This window comes from Engraulis encrasicolus, chromosome 16 (assembly GCF_034702125.1).
Source record: "Engraulis encrasicolus isolate BLACKSEA-1 chromosome 16, IST_EnEncr_1.0, whole genome shotgun sequence".
Taxonomy (NCBI): Eukaryota; Metazoa; Chordata; class Actinopteri; order Clupeiformes; family Engraulidae; genus Engraulis; species Engraulis encrasicolus.
In genome coordinates, this window is record NC_085872.1 from 13,865,368 (window position 1) to 13,889,933 (window position 24,566).

At 44.7% G+C, this 24,566-nt stretch overlaps 1 protein-coding gene across 3 annotated transcripts; it reads right to left on the reverse strand.

The window, feature by feature from the left end:
• Positions 1–123: 123 nt before the first annotated feature.
• LOC134465196 (E3 ubiquitin-protein ligase DTX4-like) lies at positions 124–24,003 on the reverse strand. 3 transcript variants are annotated; one of them, XM_063218731.1, is made up of 8 exons: positions 23,797–24,003; positions 22,515–22,729; positions 13,702–14,920; positions 5,297–5,520; positions 4,548–4,609; positions 3,738–4,058; positions 3,389–3,478; positions 124–2,661 (listed from the first exon to the last, which is right to left on the reverse strand). In XM_063218731.1, exons 1-8 carry the CDS (start codon positions 23,832–23,834, stop codon positions 2,443–2,445), a joined length of 2,388 nt encoding a protein of 795 aa, XP_063074801.1. In that variant the 5' UTR covers positions 23,835–24,003; the 3' UTR covers positions 124–2,442. The 3 variants fall into 3 exon arrangements, with proteins under 3 accessions (XP_063074801.1, XP_063074804.1, XP_063074802.1); XM_063218734.1 differs by having other exon boundaries at positions 23,733–23,822; XM_063218732.1 differs by lacking the exon at positions 23,797–24,003 and adding an exon at positions 22,987–23,696.
• Between the last annotated feature and the right edge of the window lie 563 nt (positions 24,004–24,566).

The following is a 24,566-nucleotide window of genomic DNA, read 5'->3' on the forward strand; positions in this document are numbered from 1 at the left end:
GGTGCCATTGTAGGGAAAAAATAGTTGGATATGCATGCTTAAAGTCAATGAATGTGCATGCTCTTCTCAGCCACCCCACCAGTGCTATTTCTCTTCTCTGAAATTACTTAGGCAAACAAATACTTTTCATAATGATCAATTTGTTTATTTTTTGCTTCGCTTACACATTTCAGTAACATCTGGAGTTTACAAACCCCTCTCATCCAGCACATAATGAACATGAACAATGAACAATTTAATGTTCTGTTGTTGAACAAACCACTCCTCTATGAAAGAGTCCAACGGTCTGAACTGCTGTGGGAAGAATGTGATTCAAAATAATGGGGAAAACAGATTTGGGCTTCTGTAGATTTGAGCTCTTAAGCGTCTCTGCAGGGGTGTCCAATGACACAGTTGTCCCCCGGGGAGAACAGCACTTTACATAACACTTAGAAAAGTCTACCTTAGTATATTCCTTTTCACAAAGAAAAGACACTTGCATACATACAGAAATTCTGTACACATCAATGAATAATAAAGAAAATGAAGAAACCCAAACACTTAGTGCCATGTCGGCACAAATGCATGTACACAGGGACAAAAAAAAGTAAAGAAAAGAAAAGACATGAAAAATTTGTGACTGCAAAACTTGCGTTCTACAGAGCATTGTGAAAGAAATTACAATTTATTCATCAAAACAGCTTACAATGAAAACCATTATACAGCTCTTTCACATATTTGTACCTCATATAACAAAGTCTGTGTACAGACACATTCATACATATTATCAAGTATAAATGCATGCATACTGCCGATGCATGGGCTTACTCAGGCATGGTCACATACTGAAATATGCAAACACACGCACACGCACGCACACACACACACACACACACACACACACTTCACATTCAATCTTGCCCGTACATCAGGTCACTGTATATAAGAGCATGGTCATAGACCCAACTCAGGAGACCGGACAGGGAACAGGGTGATGGGAGCAACACAAAACAGGGAGGGACGGGGCCCACAGCCTTCACATCAGAGATATGTGTTATGCATCCTTGCAAAATGGCACAGAATGGCACCAGAATAATCACCCTAATGGGTGATATAATAACTATAATGCCCGCTTCTTTACTCACATGAAAACACTGATTGTGACCTTGATATAGACCACAAGGAAACCGGTGTCATTCACATTTTTTGTTTTATTTCCCCAAATAATTTAGGGAAATATATTTTGGTCCAACTCTACCCCCTTGATCTCTGGACCTGAATGATCCTTCCAACCTGTTGCACTGTTTGCTCCACACCAGCCACCATAACTTGTTCAATCTTTAGTCCTTGGCATCTGTGTTGTGTTCCCCTAAGGGGCAGCAGTACCTAAGTCTCAAAAGCTCTTCAAGAAGAGCCTGGCTATTTTCACATCATACTATTCACCCCTATTAAGTGACACTGACGAAAAAAAGAGTTTCTATCATGGCACAATATCTGGGTGCTGCCACAATGAGATGTGAATGTAAGTACAAATTCAGAAATACAAAAAATAATACATAACCTGTACAAAGGTAATACATGTAAGTTCAGTCAGTACATGATACATCTATAGCAGTTCCTGATCATAAACAACAGTGAACCAATGTTTTTGTAATAAAATGTACCTCTCTACATGGACAAATAACCATGGAATGTGCTTTGGGCACATGAGGGTGCCAAAGAGTCAACACGCAAGTACTGAATACCAGCTTTTCCATCAATTGTATGTTGTACATACATACTCAAGTGCAAGCCCCACATTCAATCATTTAACCTAAAAACCCCAATGTTTTGGGTTTTGCAGAGTAAAAAAAAAATCTACCCCTTGGTTAGAAACTACATTCATTATGACCTTCTCTCTTTCCTTCCTCTTACCATTGCCTTCTCATCCGGTCCCACTCCACTCCTCTCCTCCCTCTCTCTCTCCTCCCTTCCTTGTCCGTTCCTCTGTCCCTCTCATCTTTTTACCATCTTTTCTTTCCCTCTCAATCCAAATACTCTCTACTGCCATCTCTGGGTTAGCATCAGTATGTTAATTGACGTAATTAAAATATGTAAATAAAAGAATTAGTACCTCCTTTATGCAACTGCTTTACGTACCGTATGTGCCTACGATTTAGTTAATGCTACCTGCACTTGAGAGCACCACATTGAGTACTGTTGATAAACTCCTCACTGCCAGATTAAGCCATAAGTCAAATTCTGCATTTCACTACAGCAAGGGATGTCTTGCCTCGGAATACCTCAGCATTCACATGCAGCCCTCACAGTTTTCCCAGCAAAACACTAATATCTTCTCTAATCCAGTATGTGAAGCATCGATCAGGTATGCGGCGCGCTGATCCTTCTCTCTTCATTTCTGCTGCCGTCTGTTCTGCCGTCTCCTCTGGTCCTCTCTTTTCTTTTCCAGTCCTCTCGTCAGTGTTAGATCTCTTCTTCTGTGATGCCTTGAGCCTTCAGCTCCTCCAGAACATTGTCCAGGTAGCCAGGGTCGGGGTAGCCGTGGCCGGTGAGGTTGGAGCCGAACTCGGTCTTGTGGTGCACCTCGTTCCAGATGACGGTGTCCGCCTCTCCCGTGGTGGTGGACGTGCCGACCGAGAAGATGAGGCGCCGGTCCCACGCCACCAGCAGCTGTCTCAGCACCTGGAGGAGCACACGTAGGCACACACGCAGGCACACACACACGCAAGCACACAAACACACACACACACATTCATGTAAGCACGTTAGTCAGACAACACAGAAGCTATGTGTAGCAGGGTATGATAACCACATTTTGATAAACAAAACACATTTGAATTTAATCCCACAAATAAAAAACATTTTTAATAAAGAGAATAGTGTGATAGGCTGATGATTCTTTAATAATTCATGCAGTGTCTTAGAAAATAATTGCAATGACCTGATACAGAATATTGACACAATTTTTCATATATGTACAGTGTATATATACAACAATCATTCACTCAAAGAAGTTATAGTCACTGTTTTAGTTCTTGGTGAAACAGTGATGTAATACCACACAAACTAACCAGGATGCCTCATACAACCTGTATTTGGGCTGATAGGTCAAGCTTGAGACAACTGCCAACAGATATGATTTGATTACTATGTGCCTTAACCCCATAGTGCAGAGCCTATGTTATAACCCTACTGTTACCGAAATTGTAATGGCTATGTCTTAATCTGTTACTTAAGGCTCTCTGTACTGTCATAGCAATGTTGTTATGATGTAGTTGAGTATTTTCAGCAAATAGTTAATAGGCCCGCTGGTGACCCCATCTGCAGTAAGAGGCTACGAGGGTTGTGAGTGACAAACAGCAGAAACCAAAGGGCAATGCATTGAAATCCAGACAGAAGCCTACAGTACCTTGCGGCCCTTCTCACTGTCAGGAAGATAGCAATGACGAGGGAAGCCTCTTGCGGTGAAAGCTTTGCCTGGATTTGGGTGCTCAGGGCCCTGAAAAACAACAAAGGACAGGCATTTCAACTTCCGAGAGTATCCAAAAAGGAGAGGATTTGTAAGGCTGTATTTATAGCTCAAGTTCCCTGCTAATCTAAGGACAGACACACAACACTAAAATAAGTTACATTTACTCCAACAGCAAACACTCTATCTGTACTTCTTTACACAACACCACTATGTGTTTGAATTTTCATTTACAAATTCCACACTATTTCTACAGAGTGGCAATGCAGTATTTTCTTGTGGTCCTCACCTGGATGCCTGGTGGGATGTTGTAAATGATGCGTATGGTCTTGCAGTCAGGGTGTCCGGGAAGGGAGTGGGGAATGACGTGGTACTCCATCTTCCCGGGCGGCTGGTTTCCCGTCTTCACCCCGTAAATGGTTTTGCACGTGGGGCACTGCAAGCTGCCGTCCTTATTGCCATTGTTGTACATGGCCACCAGGCACTGGACGTGGTACTGGTGCCCACACTGGGCGAGCCGGCCCACAGACTCCCCCCGCGAGCTGCCACCCACCCCTGGGCCTTTGTAGCCCGAGGGCCCCACGAGAGCCTCCATGCAGATCGTGCAGTCCTGGTGGAGAAGACAAGGAAATAGTGTCATTTCTTGGAGTCTAAGTACCAACCCTATCTATGTTCATATTGGTTTCTGCTATACTGGTTTGAAGGAATTAGGAAATATGGAAAATACAAGTAAGATAGGGGACACTTTAATATTATACTCCAGAAGATGTACATTGCCATTCATGTACAGTATTTCTTTGTCATATTGGATGTTGATCATCCTTAAATCTGACTGCACTGGTTTTCAATTGAAAGTACTAGAACAGAACAGAAACTGGTGGAGCAGCGCGCTAATGGGTGGGCTTGCATGCCCACCCACGGGGACCCCGGTTCGAGTCTGGCCGGGGTCATTTCCCAGTCCTACCCCAAAAATCTCTCTCCAGCTCATTTCATGTCTCCTCTCACACTGTCCTGTCATAATAAAGGCCTAAAAATCCCCCAAAACATAATAAAAAAAAGAAAGTACTGAGAACAGAAATTGGCGGAGCAGGCTTCTCACCTCCTCAGGGGGGTTTCGAACCTTCTGGAGGTATCGCTTCACAACCTCTTCTGGAGTCTTGCCTGTGGGACAGAGACAGACAGACAATGACAGTTAGTTATGCCGACTGATAAGCACAATGACAGAGTATGGGTTTAAGACACCTTAATCCAAAGTTAACTACTACACTGTAGGTAACCTGATACATCGCTGGGCAATTGCAGGGAGTGAAATACATGTTGGTGTTTGTTCGATGGATATTGATGACAGAGGTACAAAGTAGAATGAAGAGTTTATTTGCAAAACAGCTTATCTCCATTTTGTAGAATGTTGGTAAATTGACATTTTTGTATTGTGCATTCCATTGCATTGCATTGCAAAATGCATTTTATATAGGTTGAAAAAGAATGTTCTCAAAATATTTGAATGGCAAGAATTCACACATAGGTGATAGGACGTCTCAACAGTCATTTTCAACAAGCAAAAGTCAAAAATAGTGGATACACCATTTTGCAAATAAACTCTAAGGCCGAATGTAGGTGCAACACCAGTACACGATATTACATAGCTGTTAAGCCAGTTATTCCCCAGCAACTAGAGGGTTTTTACGTTTCTTTTCCTGCTAAAACTACCTCATAGACGTCTAGTGAAAGGGTCGACAGGCTCTATCAGTATACATGTGTGATGCCTTTACATGCATATAAATCCGTATTCATGTGTGATGCCTTTACATGCATATAAATCAGTATTCATGTGTGCTGCACGCTCACCCTTGCGAGCTTGCTTCTTGGTGGTCTTGCGGCAGCAGTGTCCGAGGCCAGGGATGGGCTTGATGTCGCTCTTGCTGACGGGCGGCGGGTGCAGCACCAGCTTGGGCGGGCGTGTAAGGCAGACGGGCAGAGCAGCAGCGCTCATCAGGATACCTGTGATGCCCGCCAGCGCTGGGTGCACTGGGCTGGAGCAGTTCAGGTTCTTCACTGGCACAGTGGGCACCCTGCAGTACATACACACGCGCGCACACACACACACACACACACACACACACACACACACACACACACACACACACACACACACACACACACACACACACACACACACACACACACACACACACACAGACGTTATTCATACGCTGGCATGCTAACTCAAAAACATGACATAATTTTGGACAGCCCATCATCTGAATAGAATGGCAACTGGTATGTCACGATAGACACTGTGATTCTTGCAGAAGACACAGAGCCACTGCATATGTTTTACCAATGGCACTGATAACAGTTAAAAGGTTATGCTGTCAAAGGTGGAGGCTCAATCATAAACTACAAGAAAACAGTACCAGGGAGTCATTGCACAACTAATAAGACCAACTTTGGTCAACAACCAGAGCAACCGTGTCAAAAACAGGATCTGTTTGACACAAATGCACAAGTATCTGCTTCCAAGGTACTGAAGTGACAGTACTGAAGTGAGGTGAGGGTTTTTTGTTTCTTTCTTTGTTTTATTAAGTAGAATACACACACACATGTCAAGAGTCTGGCCTGGGGCTAGGGCAGCTCAAACATTAGTCTAGTAGATAGTCACAAAAGAGGAGAGACTATGGTACCTCTAAGTGTTGAATTAACTTTACTTTGAACATACAGAACCGACATCCTGATAATGAGTGCAGGGGGTCATGATCTGCTAACCCCATTCCCACCGCATGCACAGACAGGCAGACGAGGATTATGACCCTGCTTTCCCCCTGACATACTAAACCAGGAGCGTGGCACGGTTACCTGCAGATGCTTTGTCTAACAGATGCCCTGGACAGGAAGGAGGGCCATTGCACAAAGGTGGAATATTTACATTATTGAAGATCAATAAACAGTACTCAAACCAACAGTACTCTGGTGACCAAATGTAGTTTTCCACTTCAAAACGATGCAAAACGTGCGCTCAAAAGTTACAGTTCCCATATTATGGTACAAATTCTGAAACCAGACGATAAATAGTTGCAGCAATTGTATCCAATGGCTAGTCCCTTTGCATTTCCAGTTCCCATTTGAAATGCAGTCCTAAACACATGTGGTCGATTCCTGCGTTTCTAGTGCCTTGCCATTCTCACCACTACTTCTGCATTTGACAACAAACTGTCAGTCTTCTAAGGAAAAAGGTACACACAAACAACACAAATCAGCATTTCAAAGTGGTCCCACAATAGTGTTGGTCAATTTCAAACAGCTTGTCCCAATGCACAAGCCTATCATCTTAGTCTTTTGTCAACACCTTCTAGACAACACACGTCAACATCATGATGCTGCTAATGTTTGTGTTCTGTAATGAGTTCTGCTGAAGCTGCACCAAGAGTGATGTGACTCGTCCCTATAGGCAATGGGTCAATACTCACTGAAAAGGCTTGATGACAGTCATCTTCCTCAGGGTAAGAAAATCAACCAAGGAGCTCAAAAAGCACACCGCCAAAAAAAACTAGCCCCTGAGAAAAGCACAGTCCAATAATGGATCAAAGGTCACTCTTGTTGTGTCTCAGAAATTAGCGGTTCCTAATTTCCACCAAACACAGTAAAATAAAACGGTCTCAACACTGTAGTGTCTCCCCCTAACACCATGCCATTCAGTTCCAATAATGCAAAATGTTGTGCCAAGTGATCCTTGCTGAAGTGTGTACACCACAGCCTCGGTCCAGTCCCTTATAGCACTAATCCTCCTGTTGATCTGAATCAGAGGAGAGGCGTGTAACACCTGTCTGCTAGAGATTACCTGCACATCATAGGTTCATGTGATGAACGAGGCCAACAGCTAAACACACTTAAATTTAGCACACTCAGGGTCCTGCCATGGCCTAACGTTAGGGCACTGGGTTACTACGGCCGCGACCTGGGTTTGATTCAGGCCTGGCTCATTTGACGATCCCTCCCCGTCTCTCTCCCACCACTCATTTCCTGTCTGTCGTTCACTGTCCTGTTAAGAATAAAGGCGATAAGTCCCAAAAAAAACCTTAAAAAAAAGATTAGCGCACTCATTCACATGCTCATATGGTTATGGGGGGATCATAATCACCATTCAAAAAATGTATTTGCATTCTCAAATGATTAGTAATGAACAATACATGAATTCAATAAAAGTGAATTTACGTTTAAAATGCAAACCACTGTCCTGCCTAGAAAAAAACAATGCAGTAAAAAAGTCTCAACAATGAGACATGAATGGGTTTCTTAAAACAAAAGACTGACAAAGCAGTCCAACAAAGTAGTCAGAAAGTGCCTTGAGATAATGTTTGACAAATTTGTGAGTTACATTTTCATCTACAAACACAGGAAAATTCACATCACTATAGGGTTTTGTGATGCTCTGGTCAGCTCATTCAAACCAAAGCTAAACTCATTCAGTGTTTTCAAATTCAGCACTACTTTATTAATGACTATTACACTTGAGTACTGAGCACAATCCCACAACGTAGGGTTCTGTCTATTGTTAGAGTTACTGCATGTAATCCAAAACTCTGATTAATACTCTGATGCCACATCAACAATGTAATTAACACCAAATGGTGAGAGTATACAATGTAGTGTACAATGTAGTGTAAAATATAGTTGATATTTGGCACTAGAATGGCCTTGTGATCTACATAGCCTAGGATAACCTGTGTGTGACAAAAAGTGGGGTGAGAGAACAGTACGACAGCGTGTGAACTCATTTGTTCAGAATCTCAGTTCTACACAACGGCGAGATCTAACCACAGAAACTTACTTACTTAAAGCACTACCTCTATCTTGTTTCATAGGGGAAACAAAAACGACAGAAATGTGAATAGGTCAGCTTGCATGAATCAGTACAACATCGACTTACTGTTACACAACATTAGCAAGGAAGACCGACCAAGGCCACAGCAGCCATCTGCTGCTTGAGGTGGTGATAGGACAGCTGCTGCGAGGAGGCATGACTGAGTACGAGCCTAATCACCTGTTGTTAATGCCCAGCTAAGGCGGCCGCTGATGTGCCTGCCTGCCTGCCTGCCTGCCTGCCGGCCTGCAGCGTGTCAATGGCCAGCTGGTAGTGGTGCAGTGGAGAACGTTTAGTCATATTAGTCATATGAGACCACTGCAGGCCGCATTGACAAACTTCTCAAATGCTGCCTCCACACATGCACGTATGGTCTCGTGCTTGGAAGCACACACACGCAGGCACTCATGCACACTGTCACGCACACACACACGACGTGCACACACTTTCTTGTACATTTACATGTAGGTACTATTGTTCAGTACCAGGGCTCTAAATTAACTTTTTTTCATCACCAGCCAGGAGATGTTAATCTTACCAGCCAAACACACAGTCACTAATGGGTCAAAGTGGATTGTAAGGTGATATTTTCTACCAGCCAAACTGAAATTTCACCAGCATTTAGCTGGTGTTAATTTAGAGCCCTGCTCAGTACTATATGTTAAAAAAAACTATAACAGTTAAACCCTTTCATGCAGTGCCTCCTTTACAACCTTACCAAATCAGTAACGACTCTCTGCAATGTCAGTGGAATATTATAATGTGCTCTTTTTTTTCAGCAAAGAAAGATTGAGTGGGATCGCTGGGGGCGCAAATGTAACACACATCCGCGTAACATATTATTCAAATAACACTAAGGCGAGGAACAGGACAGGATGAGTTTGGCGAGTGACCAGTGTAATACCTGGCTGAGGTGATAATGAGACACATGCTGGTGTCCTCCTAAATGAGAGGTGGCCAGCAGTTGGGAAGCTCACACGTATCTAAAGTCATATAACCCCCCGGCTATGTGATAATTGACTAGTCCCAGCTAAACCATATGGGTGAACAGTGTGGTCATGGAATGCCGAAGCCTGCATCTGTACCTGCACACAAACACGTACGCACATACACACACACACACACACACACGCACGCCCACACACAGACACACGCACACGCACACGCACACGCACACGCACTGACACACACACACACTCAAAGGATTGTCAAGGCACGGTCTTATAGCACAATTTCAGATATGTATTATAATATTCCAAAAAGGTTTCTGCCAATTTCACGTTCTGCCAATTTCACATTTCATGGGTGGGAAACCTTTTTTATTCGAGGGGCCACTTCAAATTTGATAAAGACCTCCAAGGGCCGTACTATAAACACAAGCCACTTTATACTTATATTGGATGTGGCCACCTTTACAACAGACCCGACCTGTTGTAAGGTCCCCTGAAAATACAACTTATTGTATTGCAAATTTAATTTCTAGGATTTCTTTACAAAACATTTCATATTTTATGTGAAACTGCATAACATGAAAAAAAATGTATCGGGAGGCCGGATAACACGGTCTCAAGGGTTGAAAATGGCCCTTGAGACACAGCTTCCCCACTCCTGTGCTAGAGAAAACACTTTCAGTATAACTGGCGTTGTTGGATGTTTTTAACTGGGAATGTGATATGGAATGACAGTGGTGAGGATGGGGACAGGGTGGAGTAGAACGGTCTGTATGGGAGACTCTCAACAGACTCCAGAGATCCTGTCCCACCCATCCTGGGGACCCGGGGCCTCATGAACAAAGCTTGCTTATGCACAAAAAAGCTATGTAGGTAACTTTTCATGCAATTGTTTGGATGTAGTAAGACTGACTTAACATGAAAAAAGTGCATGTGCACTGAATTTCATGAAAAATCCAAAGTACCACTAGAATGTGTGTGAAAACCTGAAAAAAGTGCATACACTGAATTCCATGAAAAATCAGAAGTACCAGTAGAATGTGTGTGAAAACCTATTCACATGCATGGATTGATACATCTGTTTTGTTTTTTTTTCGTGCGTGTCTCTTATCAGATTTTCACATGTACACAAATCCAAGAAAATCTTAGTACAGCTCCTCTAGGCCACTTAGTTAACTCCTCACTGCATTTCTCACACTGCACTTCTCTCACATGGTCTAACTCCAGAGGAAAAAAAATGGTCAAGGATAGTCATGATTCACCTTCTTGTTTGTGTGTGTGTGCGTGTGTGTGTGTGTGTGTGTGTGTGTGTGTGTGTGTGTGTGTGTGTGTGTGTGTGCGCGCGCGCACAGTGTGCACATGTTTTTCTGCACGCATGTACACCATAAATCACTCATTTCCCTTCATTTTATTCTTTTTTTTACAGCTACCGCCACTTTGCTTTTCTTTTGATCACTTTTCACACTAGGGAGAGAGAGCGAGAGAGCACATTCCATCGCCCAGCCACACTGCAAGGTCAATATTTACTTGCTCAGCATGGGAGCCTTTCTGTTCACAAGGTCGTTCGGTGTGAATCTCCGAGCCCCTCAAGTCAAGTCAAGTCCGCGTCCTCCTCTCTAGTGCGCACATGATGCATGCCACTAGGTGACACCTCCTAACAAACCATTATTAGCGTTCAAGCTGTTTCTTATTTTTAAATATTTGGGGGGGGGGGGGGCTTTTCAAGCCTTTATTAGTTTTTACTTGACAGGATAGCGGAGGAGAAACAGGAAGCGAGTTGGGAGACGGGAAAGGGCCTGCAAAGGACCCGGGCCGGAATCAAACCCGGGTCAGCCATCTCACGTAGCAGACGAGTGCCCTCCCGTTAGCGTCACAGTAGGGCCAAATTCGAGCTGTATCATATTGTTTTCCTTTTGCAGACTGTCTGCCACTCATGAAGTCCTATTTTCTTACAGCCTTTTTTTCCTCCCTCACCTGTGCTCCAGTTCCCCCCTCCCTACATACAGTATGTACTGCGTTGAGTGAGGGTTCAGGACTAATATGATCTCACAAAGTTCTCAAGATTACTCTTTTGTCTGTACCTCCTCCAAGTCTCTATCTCCTGGGACATGTGACAGTGTCTTGTGTCTGGCTGGAAGGCTTCACACAATCTTCTCTCAGTCATGCATGCACCCCTCCCAGACATGAACGCACACACGTACGCACGCACGCACCCATGCACCCATGCACGCACAATCCAGCTCAACCACAACTTCTTCCAAACCCTCTTCACAAAACTCCCTGACAAATGCCACAAGACAGACTGAGACCGATCCTGACAATAATGACTGTGCCCTCTTATGTCTACCCAATTTCCAGTTACTCCCCACCACCACTAAAACCCCCTGATCCAATCCAGCTCTCTCACACACGCACGCACGCGCGCGCACACACACACACACACACACACACACACACACACACACACACACACACACACACACACACACACACACACACACACGCAGACATACACACAGACACAGTCTGCCAGCAAGGCAGCATTGTGTTGCTAATGCCAACTAAGGCTTGGCGGCGTGCCAACAAAAGTTGCCATGGAAACATATGACAAACACACAATGAGCTGTGGAGTAGCCCCCCCCTCCCCAAGTCACCCCCTTATCCAAACCCAGCAGAGCCTGGGAATCAAGAGTAGAGACGGGAGGATAGGGTGCATGGCGGCGGGGGTGTTCCTGGAGACGGAGGGAGGTGCTGACCCTGATCACACACACACACACACACACACACACACACACACACACACACACACACACACACACACACACACACACACAAACCCTCTCCTCTCTCTTCTCTCTCGTCTCCCCGAATTCCCTCACACACCCTGTGCTCTCATTCCAGCAGTCAGCAAACGTGTGTCTCTCTCTGCTCCCAGATGGCCGTGGGCCTGATACACACTGAATGATTTAGCAGTGTGAGAAACACAGTCCCACACACTGGTCCATGCGTAGCCAAACTTACACTTGTAAAGGCACATGCACACACACACTAACACACATGCGCATACACACGTGCACACACACACACACACACACACACACACACACACACACACACACACACACACACACACACACACACACACACACACACACACACCACCACCAGTCCTTAAATAATAACATACGTACAAACAGGCATGTAGTCCCCACACTTGAACACAGGCACAAACACAAGCCTCACAAATCACACACAAAAGCCCCTCTGTCATTTTTTTTGTACGTGCAAGACCACCTTATCTGTTCTTTTACAGTCCCTGACATTGTCATCTGGATGACAAAGTGAACCAATGGGATCCCCCAAACTTAACTGTCTAATGCAAAACACATGACAGGAAATGGAGACAAAGTCTTACACGCCACCAGACACCAGAAACTTGCACTTGCTCAGAGCACAGCACATGAAGACAGCCAGCACTGGAGCCAAGCACAGCTGTGAATGATATTACCCTCCCACTGATAAATGCTGCGCTGAACCTTCCAATCTGAATCAAATAAGCGACTTCAACAGGAATGTCCTCTCTAGTGGTGCAGCTGGGATTTCAACCATAAAATTAAATCCTTCAACCTACAACAATTTTCTTTTTAACTTTTAAAATGTAATTTCACCACTCCACAGTATGCATATGGTATTGTTTTAAATCAGAAATAAAATGTATTTTCATTGATATACTGGCATTGTTTCACAGTACCTCGCCGACAATGACTAATTGTCAAGTCAAGGGAGGGGAAAAGTAACTGATTTGCTTTTTCACATTACTCATGGCTATTCAGCCACCACCACTGATAATAATAATAAATAATAAATATTGCATGTTTGACGACAACGTGACCTTCAGAATTTTGTTTTCAGATGTGGTCATGTTCCATCATCACAGGGGAGTGTTTCTGGGTAAAGGCTGCTCTGACACCACTCTGGTTTTTTTCGTTCTTTTTCTTTTCTTTTTATTCAAACATTGCATGGTCTGTCCCTGAGTGAGATCCATTCCTTAACTACTTGATTACTTCAGAGATGCACCAACAAGACGGAAGAGTGGAAGTGTGAAGAGTGAGTGTGTGGAAGATAACTTGGCACTAATACCATCAAAGTGATCAACATCACCTCTTCAAAACACACATTTTGCTTTTGTGTGCAAATTACAGAAGATGTGCAGAGAAGTGTAATAACACAAAGAAATGTTGAAAGGAGCCTTCAGTCCAACAACATTCAATAGAGGTGATGCACAATTACCCTCATGAAGGCCAACCGCCAAGGTCTATCCACCAGTTGGCGATAACTGCATACACACACAATACATGAGCTGCACAATGCATATTACTGAAAAACACAACAGACCAAAAGACGGTCGTGCAATGCTGTGGTGGGTCGGTACGGTAACTCACCCTGAGGCGATGAGAGCCCGCGACTGGGCCATGGCGATGCGCTGCAGGGCCGGGCGGCTGAGGCCCACCAGGCTGGCACGGGCTGGCAGTGGAGCAGCGCAGGCAGCGGAGCGCTGAGCGGGCACAGCGGGCGGCGCAGCAGAAGGCAGGGTGGAGGAGGAAGAGGTGGTAGTGGTGGCCGTGGTGATGAGAGTGGCAGTGGGCACCGATGGCAATGAGGAGGTGGACGGAGAGGTAGAGGGTGGGCCGGCAGGTGTGTTGGTGGGCGTGTCTGGTGATTGGTCTTGCTGCTGATTGGCTAGCGGTGGCGGTTGCGGTGGTGGGAGAGGTGGCGGAGGCGGGCGGTTGGCGACAGATAGTGTGGCAGTGCCAGATGTAAGCAAGGTGAGCGAGTGGGCAAAGGCGGCGGCACTTCTGCGCGGGGAAAGAGTCCTTGCCGAGGAAGCATAGGAGAGTCCGTGTGGTAAGGTGTGTGAGTACGAGTTATAGTTCGTACCAGTGGAACCAGAAGTACCTGTAACGGCACCTTTGGGGCTTAAGGACGGCTTAGACTGCGATGGCTTGCGGCCTAACGTGTGCGACGCGGCCACAGCGTTGGCTTTGACGCTCATGACCAGCATGCATTGCTGACAGGCACACGGCTGTCCTATTGATGCTAGGGAGGACATGGAGACCGTGCTGCTGGGGTAAACAATACTTCCATTACTGCTGCTATCACCGCTGTTTCCTCCTCCGCCGGATGATGACGTTAGACCTGACACCCCAACACCTAACAGCATCCCGGTGGAGCCCCCACCACCTAGCCCCCCTGCTGCTGGACCCCCAGTCCCACCACCACCTGCTGTTGTGTTTTCACCTCCTCCTCCTCCTCCGCTGCTGCCTCCCCCCGTACCAGACGTTGCCCAGCCTCCCTGTGTCGACTTGGGGAGCGGGCCAGACACGAGCGGGTAGGCCATGTCTGAGCGCCGCTGGATCCGTCTGCATCGTTGCGTTTGCCGGTTTATCTGCGTCATGCTCTGGAAATCGATGAGGTAGCAAAACCCGAGCGGCGCTAGGTCCAGCCAGGGCTGGTTGCGATCTCGAGACGCCTGGATGGCGATGCCGACTTCCATGTCGTATGTTGTCCAGGACCCCGTGTCGTTTTCCCACTCCCACAACCAACCCTGACCAGGGGCAGATGTGGGGTCGTAGAAACTGCGTCGTACCGGTCTCAACGTACCTGCACAGAGAAGTAAGAAAAGATAGAGACTTCTTAGATACATGAAAATAAAACACAAGCTTATCTGGCAAGGACCTCTCAAGAACAGACTGTCTGAACATCCATGCTTGAATAAGTATACCACAATATGCAAAGGAGTGAGGTGTTATGGTAGAGGACTACTGTAGTTGGTGCGCCTGGGAAGTTATGGAAGTTATGATAGACTATGGATACTTTATTCCTTTGAATGTAGCATAGCAATAATTAGATATAGAAATAATTATTAGAAAAGTACATATAACCGCTCTATAACAGCATTACAACACACTTCAGACAGCAGGCAGCTTCTCCAAACCCAACATTCTTTAGCAACGACATGACACACGGCCATCACTGTTTGTACAGTAACAACAAATGTGCTATTAATCCAATGATATGACTGATATAGTAAATTTAAGTGCATATCTTCTCCTGGGAGTGTGGGGTTGCCTAGCTGGCAGCATGTTGTTTCTTCGCGGATGAGCGCCAAGGGACTGTCTGTCTAATGCTCCAATCACACCCTGGTCCATCAGTAAGGCTGCTTCTTGTTTATTCAATCTGTGCCAATGCTAGCTTGGCTGGCAGTGAGACACTGGCACCGAGGGGGAATTCCTCAAAGGGCTAAGCTCCGAGAGCTAGCCTGGGTCTCTCTATGGGCTCAACAGGAGTGTACTGCCGTCTTAGGGCAGGAAAACTAATCAGATCCCTTTCACATGCCTCTCTTTGAGACTCCATTCACAATTGGGAGGCATTGTGCACTTTATTTACATAAACTACTAGACTAGGGAGCTATATACAATTGTTCATATCCCAGTATTTTTGCTGACAAGTACATCCCATATGCAGCACTTAGATGGTGTTTCTTTAAGTTGCTATGTGTATTGCGGATTCAGCCAAAGCATTTCTCTAGCAAAGAAATGCTGTGCTTTTAAAGTTCCTCTGTGCATGGTACTACCGCCCTATACTGCCGAAGTCTCGCAAGGAGATGTATGGACACACAATAACCAGGTTTCTTGGCATGGTTTTCTTCAAACTGTAAAATGCTAGTAGCTAGCCATAAAATGTGTGTAGCCACCAAATCAATAAATAAATATCTTAGTCATCTGTAAACAGACAGTGACTCTAATTGTTCTGTTCCTATAGTATCCCATCTGAAAAGACTGCTGTCTGTCTGTTGTCGTTGTCTGATTGCCTGGCATTGTATTGGTGTTCAGCGTAGCAAGTACTACCATTGACGACACTCACTTCCTGCTGGGGCTTGGCTTTACCTGGAACTGCCCTGGTCTTTTGTGTGTCTCAGTAATCCTTGAATGCCTTTCATTAGTGACACAAAGGCAATTGTCAACCCACAAATCAACCTTCCTACTAGGGAGAAGGTGTAGCCACAGATTGATGAGGTGGGAGGGGATGAGGTCTGACTTGCTGTGAAGAACGGCAGGTACTTTAAAACTACACTACATGTGCTGGATCTCAAATGGAGCACTTGTGCATTTCAGTGCTCATGTTTCAGTGTGTATACGCACTGAAATGTAGTGCCCGAAGTGCACAAGTACACCATCTGAGACACAACAATAGAACTCCCAGCAGAAATCCATTTGAATACCTCATACTCTTGAAAATACCCTGAAATGTATTGTATTGTATTGTATTGTAATGTATTCCTACTCACTTAAAGTGGCACAAGGTAGGATTACGTAGTTTGCGTGGTGCCCGTGGCATGCCTGTCTCAAGATCTACACCGTCATGAAAAAATGCTGTTTAAATAAGCTCGCTGTGAGAATGTTTTTCATCACAGAATGCCAGCAGTTGATACAAATCTGAATATGGTATGTAAAGCGATTTTTCGTATGAAAAGTGTTTCCCATGACACTCATAGCGGACCGCTCTGTCCAAAGTAAGTTACATGTGGGGTTCTCAGTGGACAGACCGTCAAAGTGGTAACGAGAATCATTGTTCACTTACTAATGACTCAAATAAGCATCAGCTGACTTGGGACAGTGATTAATTAAACTTTTAATCCCACATAGAGCCTTTAAAGCTTGAACTAGAACCACTCTTCCAGCCCTCTTGGCCACATAATATTGGATGTTGGTGGTAAGATGTGGGGATGATTTAAGCACGTTATTTTCCATTGTATTGATATAAAACAGTCTGTCAAAACATTGATTCACATTTCAAACACACCTCTCACAGAAACTTGAATCTGCACCAAAACTACATAACCACTGCCCAAATGGAAACACTAGAGTAGTCACTCATGGGTTGTAGCTCACACCTAACATCCCTTACGGCAATTCTGAATCATAAGATTTCAGTTCTCTAAAATAAGTGTAGAAATTTACATGTGGCTGATATTCCCACAGACTTCATCCTTTTGCGCAATGCCTCTATCTAGTATAACCTTATTGGCACTAAAATAGCTTTAATACCTTCAGTAATGATGATATGATGTAGTTGAGTGATTTCCGAAAATAGTCAATGAGCCCGTCAAATGACCCATTTGTGTTCCAAAGCTATGGACAGACAATTAAAATATTGCACTATTAGATTGCACATAAATTTGTTGGAAATTCTGAAACAACCTCTTTGATACTAACTCTACACTCTGCAATCTGCTGCAATCCTAAAACCCAGACTACTCATCTATGACAACATCTGCTTTAAAGCTCATCCAGGTTTACAACTCAAGCTGATTCAGTTGAAAATGGCTTTTTAAATACTTCAGAATATGTTGACGTATGTGAATGGAGCAAGCCTTTTGGAAATGCTGATGCTGACAACTGGACACAGGGGGTGTGGCAGGTCAAACATCACGGTCATCAGTTTCACACTGAAAAAGCTCAACAGATGGGCTTGTCCGTTTTCACGTGCCGGTGGTAAACTTTAAGCAATAAAACTAACATGGGACGAGCCACTAACATTTCAAGTTCCTTTACGTTTTCATTGGGTTGAAATGTGAAGATACAGACGTACAACATTTCAAGATAGCTCAAGTTCAGCTAATTGAATATACTTTGTATTCCATTGTCAATGCCCTACTCCCAATACATATCATGGATGCGATCTTCATGTGGACATACACAAATTCTACATATTTTACTTAGACATTTAAATACAAGACAATTATATATGTATAATAAACAATATACACACACAAACACGCATATAGTAGTTAGTTAGTTAGTTAGTTATAATTCCATTTGGGACCCACAGTGGCGTTAGGTTCAGAATCCCAGGACCTCCAAGTGAGCACAATGCCTTTTAGCAGGTGTATGAGCAGAGAAGGGGAATGTCCATCTGGTCCATTGTTATATCTGACTTGGCTCTGTGGACCTCCTTCTCCATTGCGGACCAGCTCCTCCTCCTCCTCCTCCTCCTCCTCCTCCACTCTACTCCTTTCCACACACTTCTCTGTCCTGAACTCCCTTTCCTCTAGTCTACTCCCTCCCTCCCTCTCTCAGTCACTAGTACCTCCCCCACCACCCACCCTATCACCATCACCACCACCACTACACACTCACACAGTCAGGCTGGTTGAACCCACATGCTCCCTTGAGGGAAATTGTGTGGTTTGTGGGTCAAACACCTATCCACTGACATCACTGCTCAAATGTCTAGGCGAAAATAAAGTATTGGTCAGACTTTCATTTGTTTTGCCATGGCAGCAATATAGACACAATACCAGTGACTGTCCTGTAACACCCATTGTCCATGTGCACGACGGTATGCTTGCTGAAGGTCTGCTTTGTACTACCACGACCATCTTGAACCCATGTAAAGCTGAAAGTGCTGAAATCTGAAAGCCCTTTCTGCTTATGTTGAACACTGCAGCACCATGGAAGATGTTTCAAACCCCTTTCTTACATGCATGTCTTTCTTCTACTAGAAAAATTACAATAGATCTAATGTTCTAATACATCATTTCTACTTGTCTGCTTCAACATTGTGATCCTTTTTATGAGTGGGAAAGGGGAAGGGCAGACAATGGATTTCTGATGGTGCGGGGAAAGCTTGATGGGGGTTGGGTGCAAGGTTGTGTGGGTATGTCGTCCTGGTGTGTGGTGGGAGGAGGGTTGTTCTGTTGTGCTAACACAAATACAACCCCCCTCAAGATGCTTCACTCAGCTCCACATTGTGATGGTTCACAGCTTTGTTCTTCTTACTTGTCTGGACACGTCTTCATGCCCCAGCCTCACACATACGTACGTACGCCCCACTACAGTCCTTCACTGGCCATGTTTAAGCAACACCTTAAGACACATCTCTTCCTGGAGGCTTATGGCTGCTAGTTCCACAAGCACTTTCACTTACATGCATTCACAAACACGCTCACACACTGACGCGCACACAAACTCACACTTTCCAACACAACACTCTGTGAAGCGTCCTTTGGTGTTTTGAAAGGCGCTATATAAAACGAAAGTATTATTATTACAGTCTATCCAAGGGCTGGGGAACTGGAGGCCCAGGTACCACATGTGGCCCGCCTCCTCACTCATTGCGGCCCGTAGATAAAACAGTAGGCCTAATTTAAAAAAAAAATAATGACCATTTTTGTTAAACGACAAGTGAATCAATCTCTCGTAATTATACTGTTGGCCATTAGAGTATTGAGTATAGAGTATTCTATTCTTCCAAACAATATCGGCCGTCAGTGAGCAACCAACGGCACTTTCAACTCTACGAATTGAAGACAGATCCGTGGTCATGTGGCCCTCCAATGGTGGCGATGAAAAAATGTGGCCATCCTCATCATACAAGTTGCTCATCCCTAAGCCAGCAGTATGGGCATGTTACTGGACAACTGCTTGCAAGGTTGAACAAAGACCACCGTCTGACCAAGAATATCTAGTCACTTTCACACGACCTAAACATGCAAAAACTTGGACTTGAGTTTGACAGAAGTCAAGTTTTACGGCTTCTCTAGAGCAAGAGAAAAATTGCACAAGAAAACACACAGACGAGTGGGAGCGGGAAAGATTTGCAAGGTTCACTAACTGGTCAGACAAAAATTCTTAAAAACAAAGACCTCCTCCTGCTCCCCCTCTACCTCCTCCCTTTTTCTCCCTGTCCACTCTTAACCCGATCACATGAGAGTCATCGGGCCGAGGGCCACACAATCCAGCCCTGTGTGCTGGCCTCCCCAGAGAAAAGCCTGCGCTCCTAATCTTTGGCTCGCGTTGGAAAAAAAACACCATGAATGACGGAGCCCAGGGGGGGCCTGGGGCTGATGAAACTCTACCCTGCCTGTTGCACAACCAGCAGGGAGAAAAAATTTCTTTTCTCTGCCTCCCCTCTGCTCGTCCACTCCACTACTCCACTATTCCCCCTTCTGCTATTTTCCTGGCCCACCATTCACTTTCCCTAATGGTCCACACTACACTTGAGCGTTCACACACTCTTGACAAGACTATAGCAACTCCTTCGCTGTGTGTGGTTACATTTTAGTTCTGTTTTGGATTTGAAACAAACATTTTAACATGAATGCGGTCTTACTTTGCAACCCCCACCCCTCCCACCCTTTCTACTCATGTTCTGACCTGCTTAGTGGCTGTAGTCCACTCTGTAACATGTGCATTGCTCTCCTTGTAAAAGTTTTCAAAGTGAGAAGTCTGCACACTTACAATCCTTTCTGTTGTCTTTTATTATTTCATGGCTGGATTACATTACGTTGGAAAAGCAATCCAGCCATGAAATAATAAAAGACAACAAAAAGAATTCTAAGTGTGCTGACTTCTCATTTTGAAAACTACAGTTGGCCTTCATCCTACACCTTTTCCTGGGATGTGCACAATCCTCTCCTTCAACTGAATCTCCTTGTACGAGTTTCTTTCTGCATGCGTACGCACATACGTCTGCACGTACGTGTGTTAGTGTGTGAGAGAGACAGAGCTGCCCTGTTCCCTCCTCTCCTCGAGCATGGGGTGACCTCATGACCTCTGCCCTACACAACCCCCAGGCAGCTCTGGAAGTGTTTGGGAACGTGTCTTGTTTAGCCGGCCCAGACCAGCTGGGGTACTGCGGGGACTCAGACAGCAGCTGTCTCCCCCCACTCCTGTGCATTCAATCAGAAAGGCTGTGTGTGTGTGAAGTGTGTGTGTGTGTGTGTGTGTGTGTGTGTGTGTGTGTGTGTGTGTGTGTGTGTGTGTGTGTGTGTGTGTGTGTGTGTGTGTGTGTGTGTGTGTGTCAGTGTGTGATGTGTGTGTCACTGTGTGATGTGTGTGCGCATGTGTGCTTGCCTTGCGCATGTGTGCATGCTTGATTCAGCATTTGCCCAGAGAAAGGACATCATCACCATAACTTCCTCTGTGCATGGGAATGTTAACTAGCACTGTGACATAGCTGTAAAAAGTCTCAAGTGTCCAAGCCAAATCCATTCTGTACACAGCTATTTGCGCGGAGTAGCTGTCCGAGGGCATGGATGTGTGTCCTGACTGTGGACTGATATGGCCCCTAAAACTATGGTCAGAAGTACTCACTGTTTATTCAACTGATCTATTACTGAATTCTGAAATGCCTCTGATCAGAGTCCGCTGTTACTTCCTAATGCAAATAAGGCCAGAGATAATGTCATTCAGCAAAAGATAAACATGCTGCTCTCTCTAGACCTTCTTCTTGATGAGAGCTTTTTCAAAGCTGAGGACATTTTAACATATTATCATGATAAAAAAGAGAAAGACATGAGTAATAATAAACTATCATTTAAATAACAAAGACGAAATTAAATAAACTCTGGATAACTCCCTGATGACAAACTTTCCAAGTTTTCCAAAACGGGAGAGAACACAGAAGTTTTTTTTTTTTAAAAGTTTTAGGAGCATGTCCAAGAAGACAAATGAAAGGAGTTAGTACTAGATCATTCATACTGACTACACCCAGCGGATAAAGAACTCCAAGAGAACATTTGCTGTAGGACTAATGACAGTTACACAGGCAATTTAACCAAGTTTTTGCAAATGAATTGTGTCCTTAACAGCTTATAACAAGGATTGTAGGCCTATGTTGCGTAAAACTTTCCACCAATTCTTTACATTTCATTTGAAGACTAGGGCAAAAAAAAAAAAAACAACCACACACATTTACTGGTGACAACACAACTAGGCTAGCTGCTGGTAATTAGTGACCGCACCCAACAAAGCTCCTAACATCCAAACAACAACAACCAGTCCACATTCTAAACTAGGCCTACCTGTTATTATTCTCGCTTAGCGTTCACAAAGCCAAATCAGACAGAGGTGATGGAGAGAAGTTGAGTGCTGTCAGTAAAGATGCTACACTCAAAATTATAAGGCAACTCCTGTCACAAAAATCCCCCAAAAATGTGGATCAGCTACATTTTTGTATTAGGCCTATGTTTTTGGTAGAGGGGGTTGTTCTATCCATCCAATGTTAGCTTACAATGTTACAACTTTCATAAATGTAATATTCGATGTCCCCCTTTTCATTTCCCAAATTTAGGCTACTCCATTATAGTCTGCACAGTGTTTCTTTCTATGCGGTTTCAGAGCGCAATCGTGTTGAATACTGTTTCAGAAAGAGACACAGATTACAAACTAAGCGATTCACAGTCACTTACCAGTGTCCTGTCGGAACTGATGCATAGATTGTAGATCTATGATGTACGGCGAAAGGCGGTTGTCGACCTGGCCTAACACAACGCTGCCGCCCCGAGGATCGCTTCTTATCACCGCCTCGATGTGGTGAGACACGGCTGGACTGTAGGGCCGCCACCGTCCGTGTTCGTTGAGCCATTCCCACACGACCACGGCAGAAGCCAGCAACATCGTGTCCCTAAAACATTAACAATGTTTGGTTATGTTATGCCCTATACATATAGCCTATAACAGAGCCAGGTCATGGAAAGGACTGGAGTTATCTGGAAATTCGCACAGCAGCCCAAATTAAGCCTATCACACCACCCTTTCAATCCAGACACCACGCAATAGGCGTTTTAACAACCGCTGGATAAGTAGCCATAACTGGCACAAGTTGGCCTAACAAGTGGCCTGGGTATTCCAAAACATATATTAACAATGTAGGTTACTCACATTTGACCAGCTTGGAAATGCCTAACCAAAAAGACGCAGCGGTTTAAATCTCCGTCCCACTTCCATCGTAGTCCACTACGTAGGGTTAGACTACTTACTTCAGCACCGAAGCCAGAATAAAAACAAATCAAACGTTGGACTTAACTACTACAAGCCACAGGGTCGGATTAGTCCTACGCGTATTCCTGCTGTTTGGACAGAATATGATTCATGGTTAGCTTCACACTGTGCCTCGAATCTTGGAGTAACCGCGATGATAATGTCTTCTTTCACTTGAACCGGGCAGGAATCAGGGGGGCATTCGTCAGTCGTTCGGGGCGTTGCGTACAGAGCGATACCCTACACTGCAAAATCACTTATTTCAGTCCGTGCGAGTCACTCCAAATCTTTCACAACGACGTTAGGAAACAGGTCCGACCGGTCGAGGCTGTTTCCTTGCTAGTGTAGTTGTGTGCTTTAATTGATGTGTTGTTGTTAAAACGATTTAGCAACAACAGCGCGCAAGTTGAATAAGTTTGCTAAAACACCCAACTATTTTAGTTCGAGATGGCTAAACAAACAAAAACAGTAAGAAATGCGCGAGAACACAGGAGCAATCGTAACCATGGCACATATTTTGTTCTTTGCAAGTTCACAGGAGGACTACTGAAATGGACTATCCTTGCCACACGTGGCAATGCAAACAATGCTGCAATACAGAAAACATGAATGTAGCACTAGGCCTACTGTCTCTACAAATCACACACCAATTGAAGAAGGCAAATCCAGCAATGCGTTGGTTGCGCGTGACGACCCGACCTCCCAACTCACTCTGTCGGTGTCACGGTGAAGTCTTCTTTTCTCGCCATAGGCTAAATGGATATTATTCCACTTGCTCCTCTGCGATCGACCAGGGCATGGTTGAGCTATTCATCATCGAGCATTTGTTGTACACCAGCGCAGATCCCACATTTTCGCTTTAAACATCGCTGATATCCAACGCGTGTCATATTCGGTCCTTTATCCGACTGAAAACGGGGCTTCAACTGTGCCCCACGTCCTCCGCTTGCCCCAGACAAAGTGGGCAAACCAATCACATGCATCCACCCAGCCCCCCAACTACAGGGGCTGACCTAACTCACCCTCACACAGCAGGGCCCATGGGGACAGGGACCCACAATTAATCAAGACAACACATAGGCTAGCCAAACAAAAGCAGATAAAAGAAGCAAACATAACATTAATGATTTAACAGTTTTTGCCAGATATTATCAGAAAACAGTGTACACTAAGGATGGAGAATGTGGATGGCTTGAATGTAATAAAACTTGGAGAGGGCTTTTGTGTAATGACAACCCAAATTAGGTCAACCCAATACTAACAGCGCCAGGCCGAGGCCTCATGAGAGCGCAAGTACAATCAGATGGGGCCCCATAACCTGTACACAGACAAAAGACCACGTTTTACCCACTGTAGGCCTACATTTTCAATTTTATGTCATTACATAGGCTACGATTTTTCACTGCACCCACTGGGGACTCGAGCCAACTACCAACTTTTAATTAAGTAGAAAAAGTGTTGTGTGTGGAACGGACGGTGAC

Coding starts and splice junctions, on each gene's coding strand:
- LOC134465196 (XM_063218731.1), bottom strand. CDS start 23,834: ATGGCGAGAAAAGAAGACTTCACCGTGACACCGACAGA. Junction 22,730..23,796: donor TTCACCGTGACACCGACAGA/GTGAGTTGGGAG, acceptor TTAATGTTTTAG/GGACACGATGTTGCTGGCTT. Junction 2,662..3,388: donor ACAGTGAGAAGGGCCGCAAG/GTACTGTAGGCT, acceptor GTGCTCCTCCAG/GTGCTGAGACAGCTGCTGGT.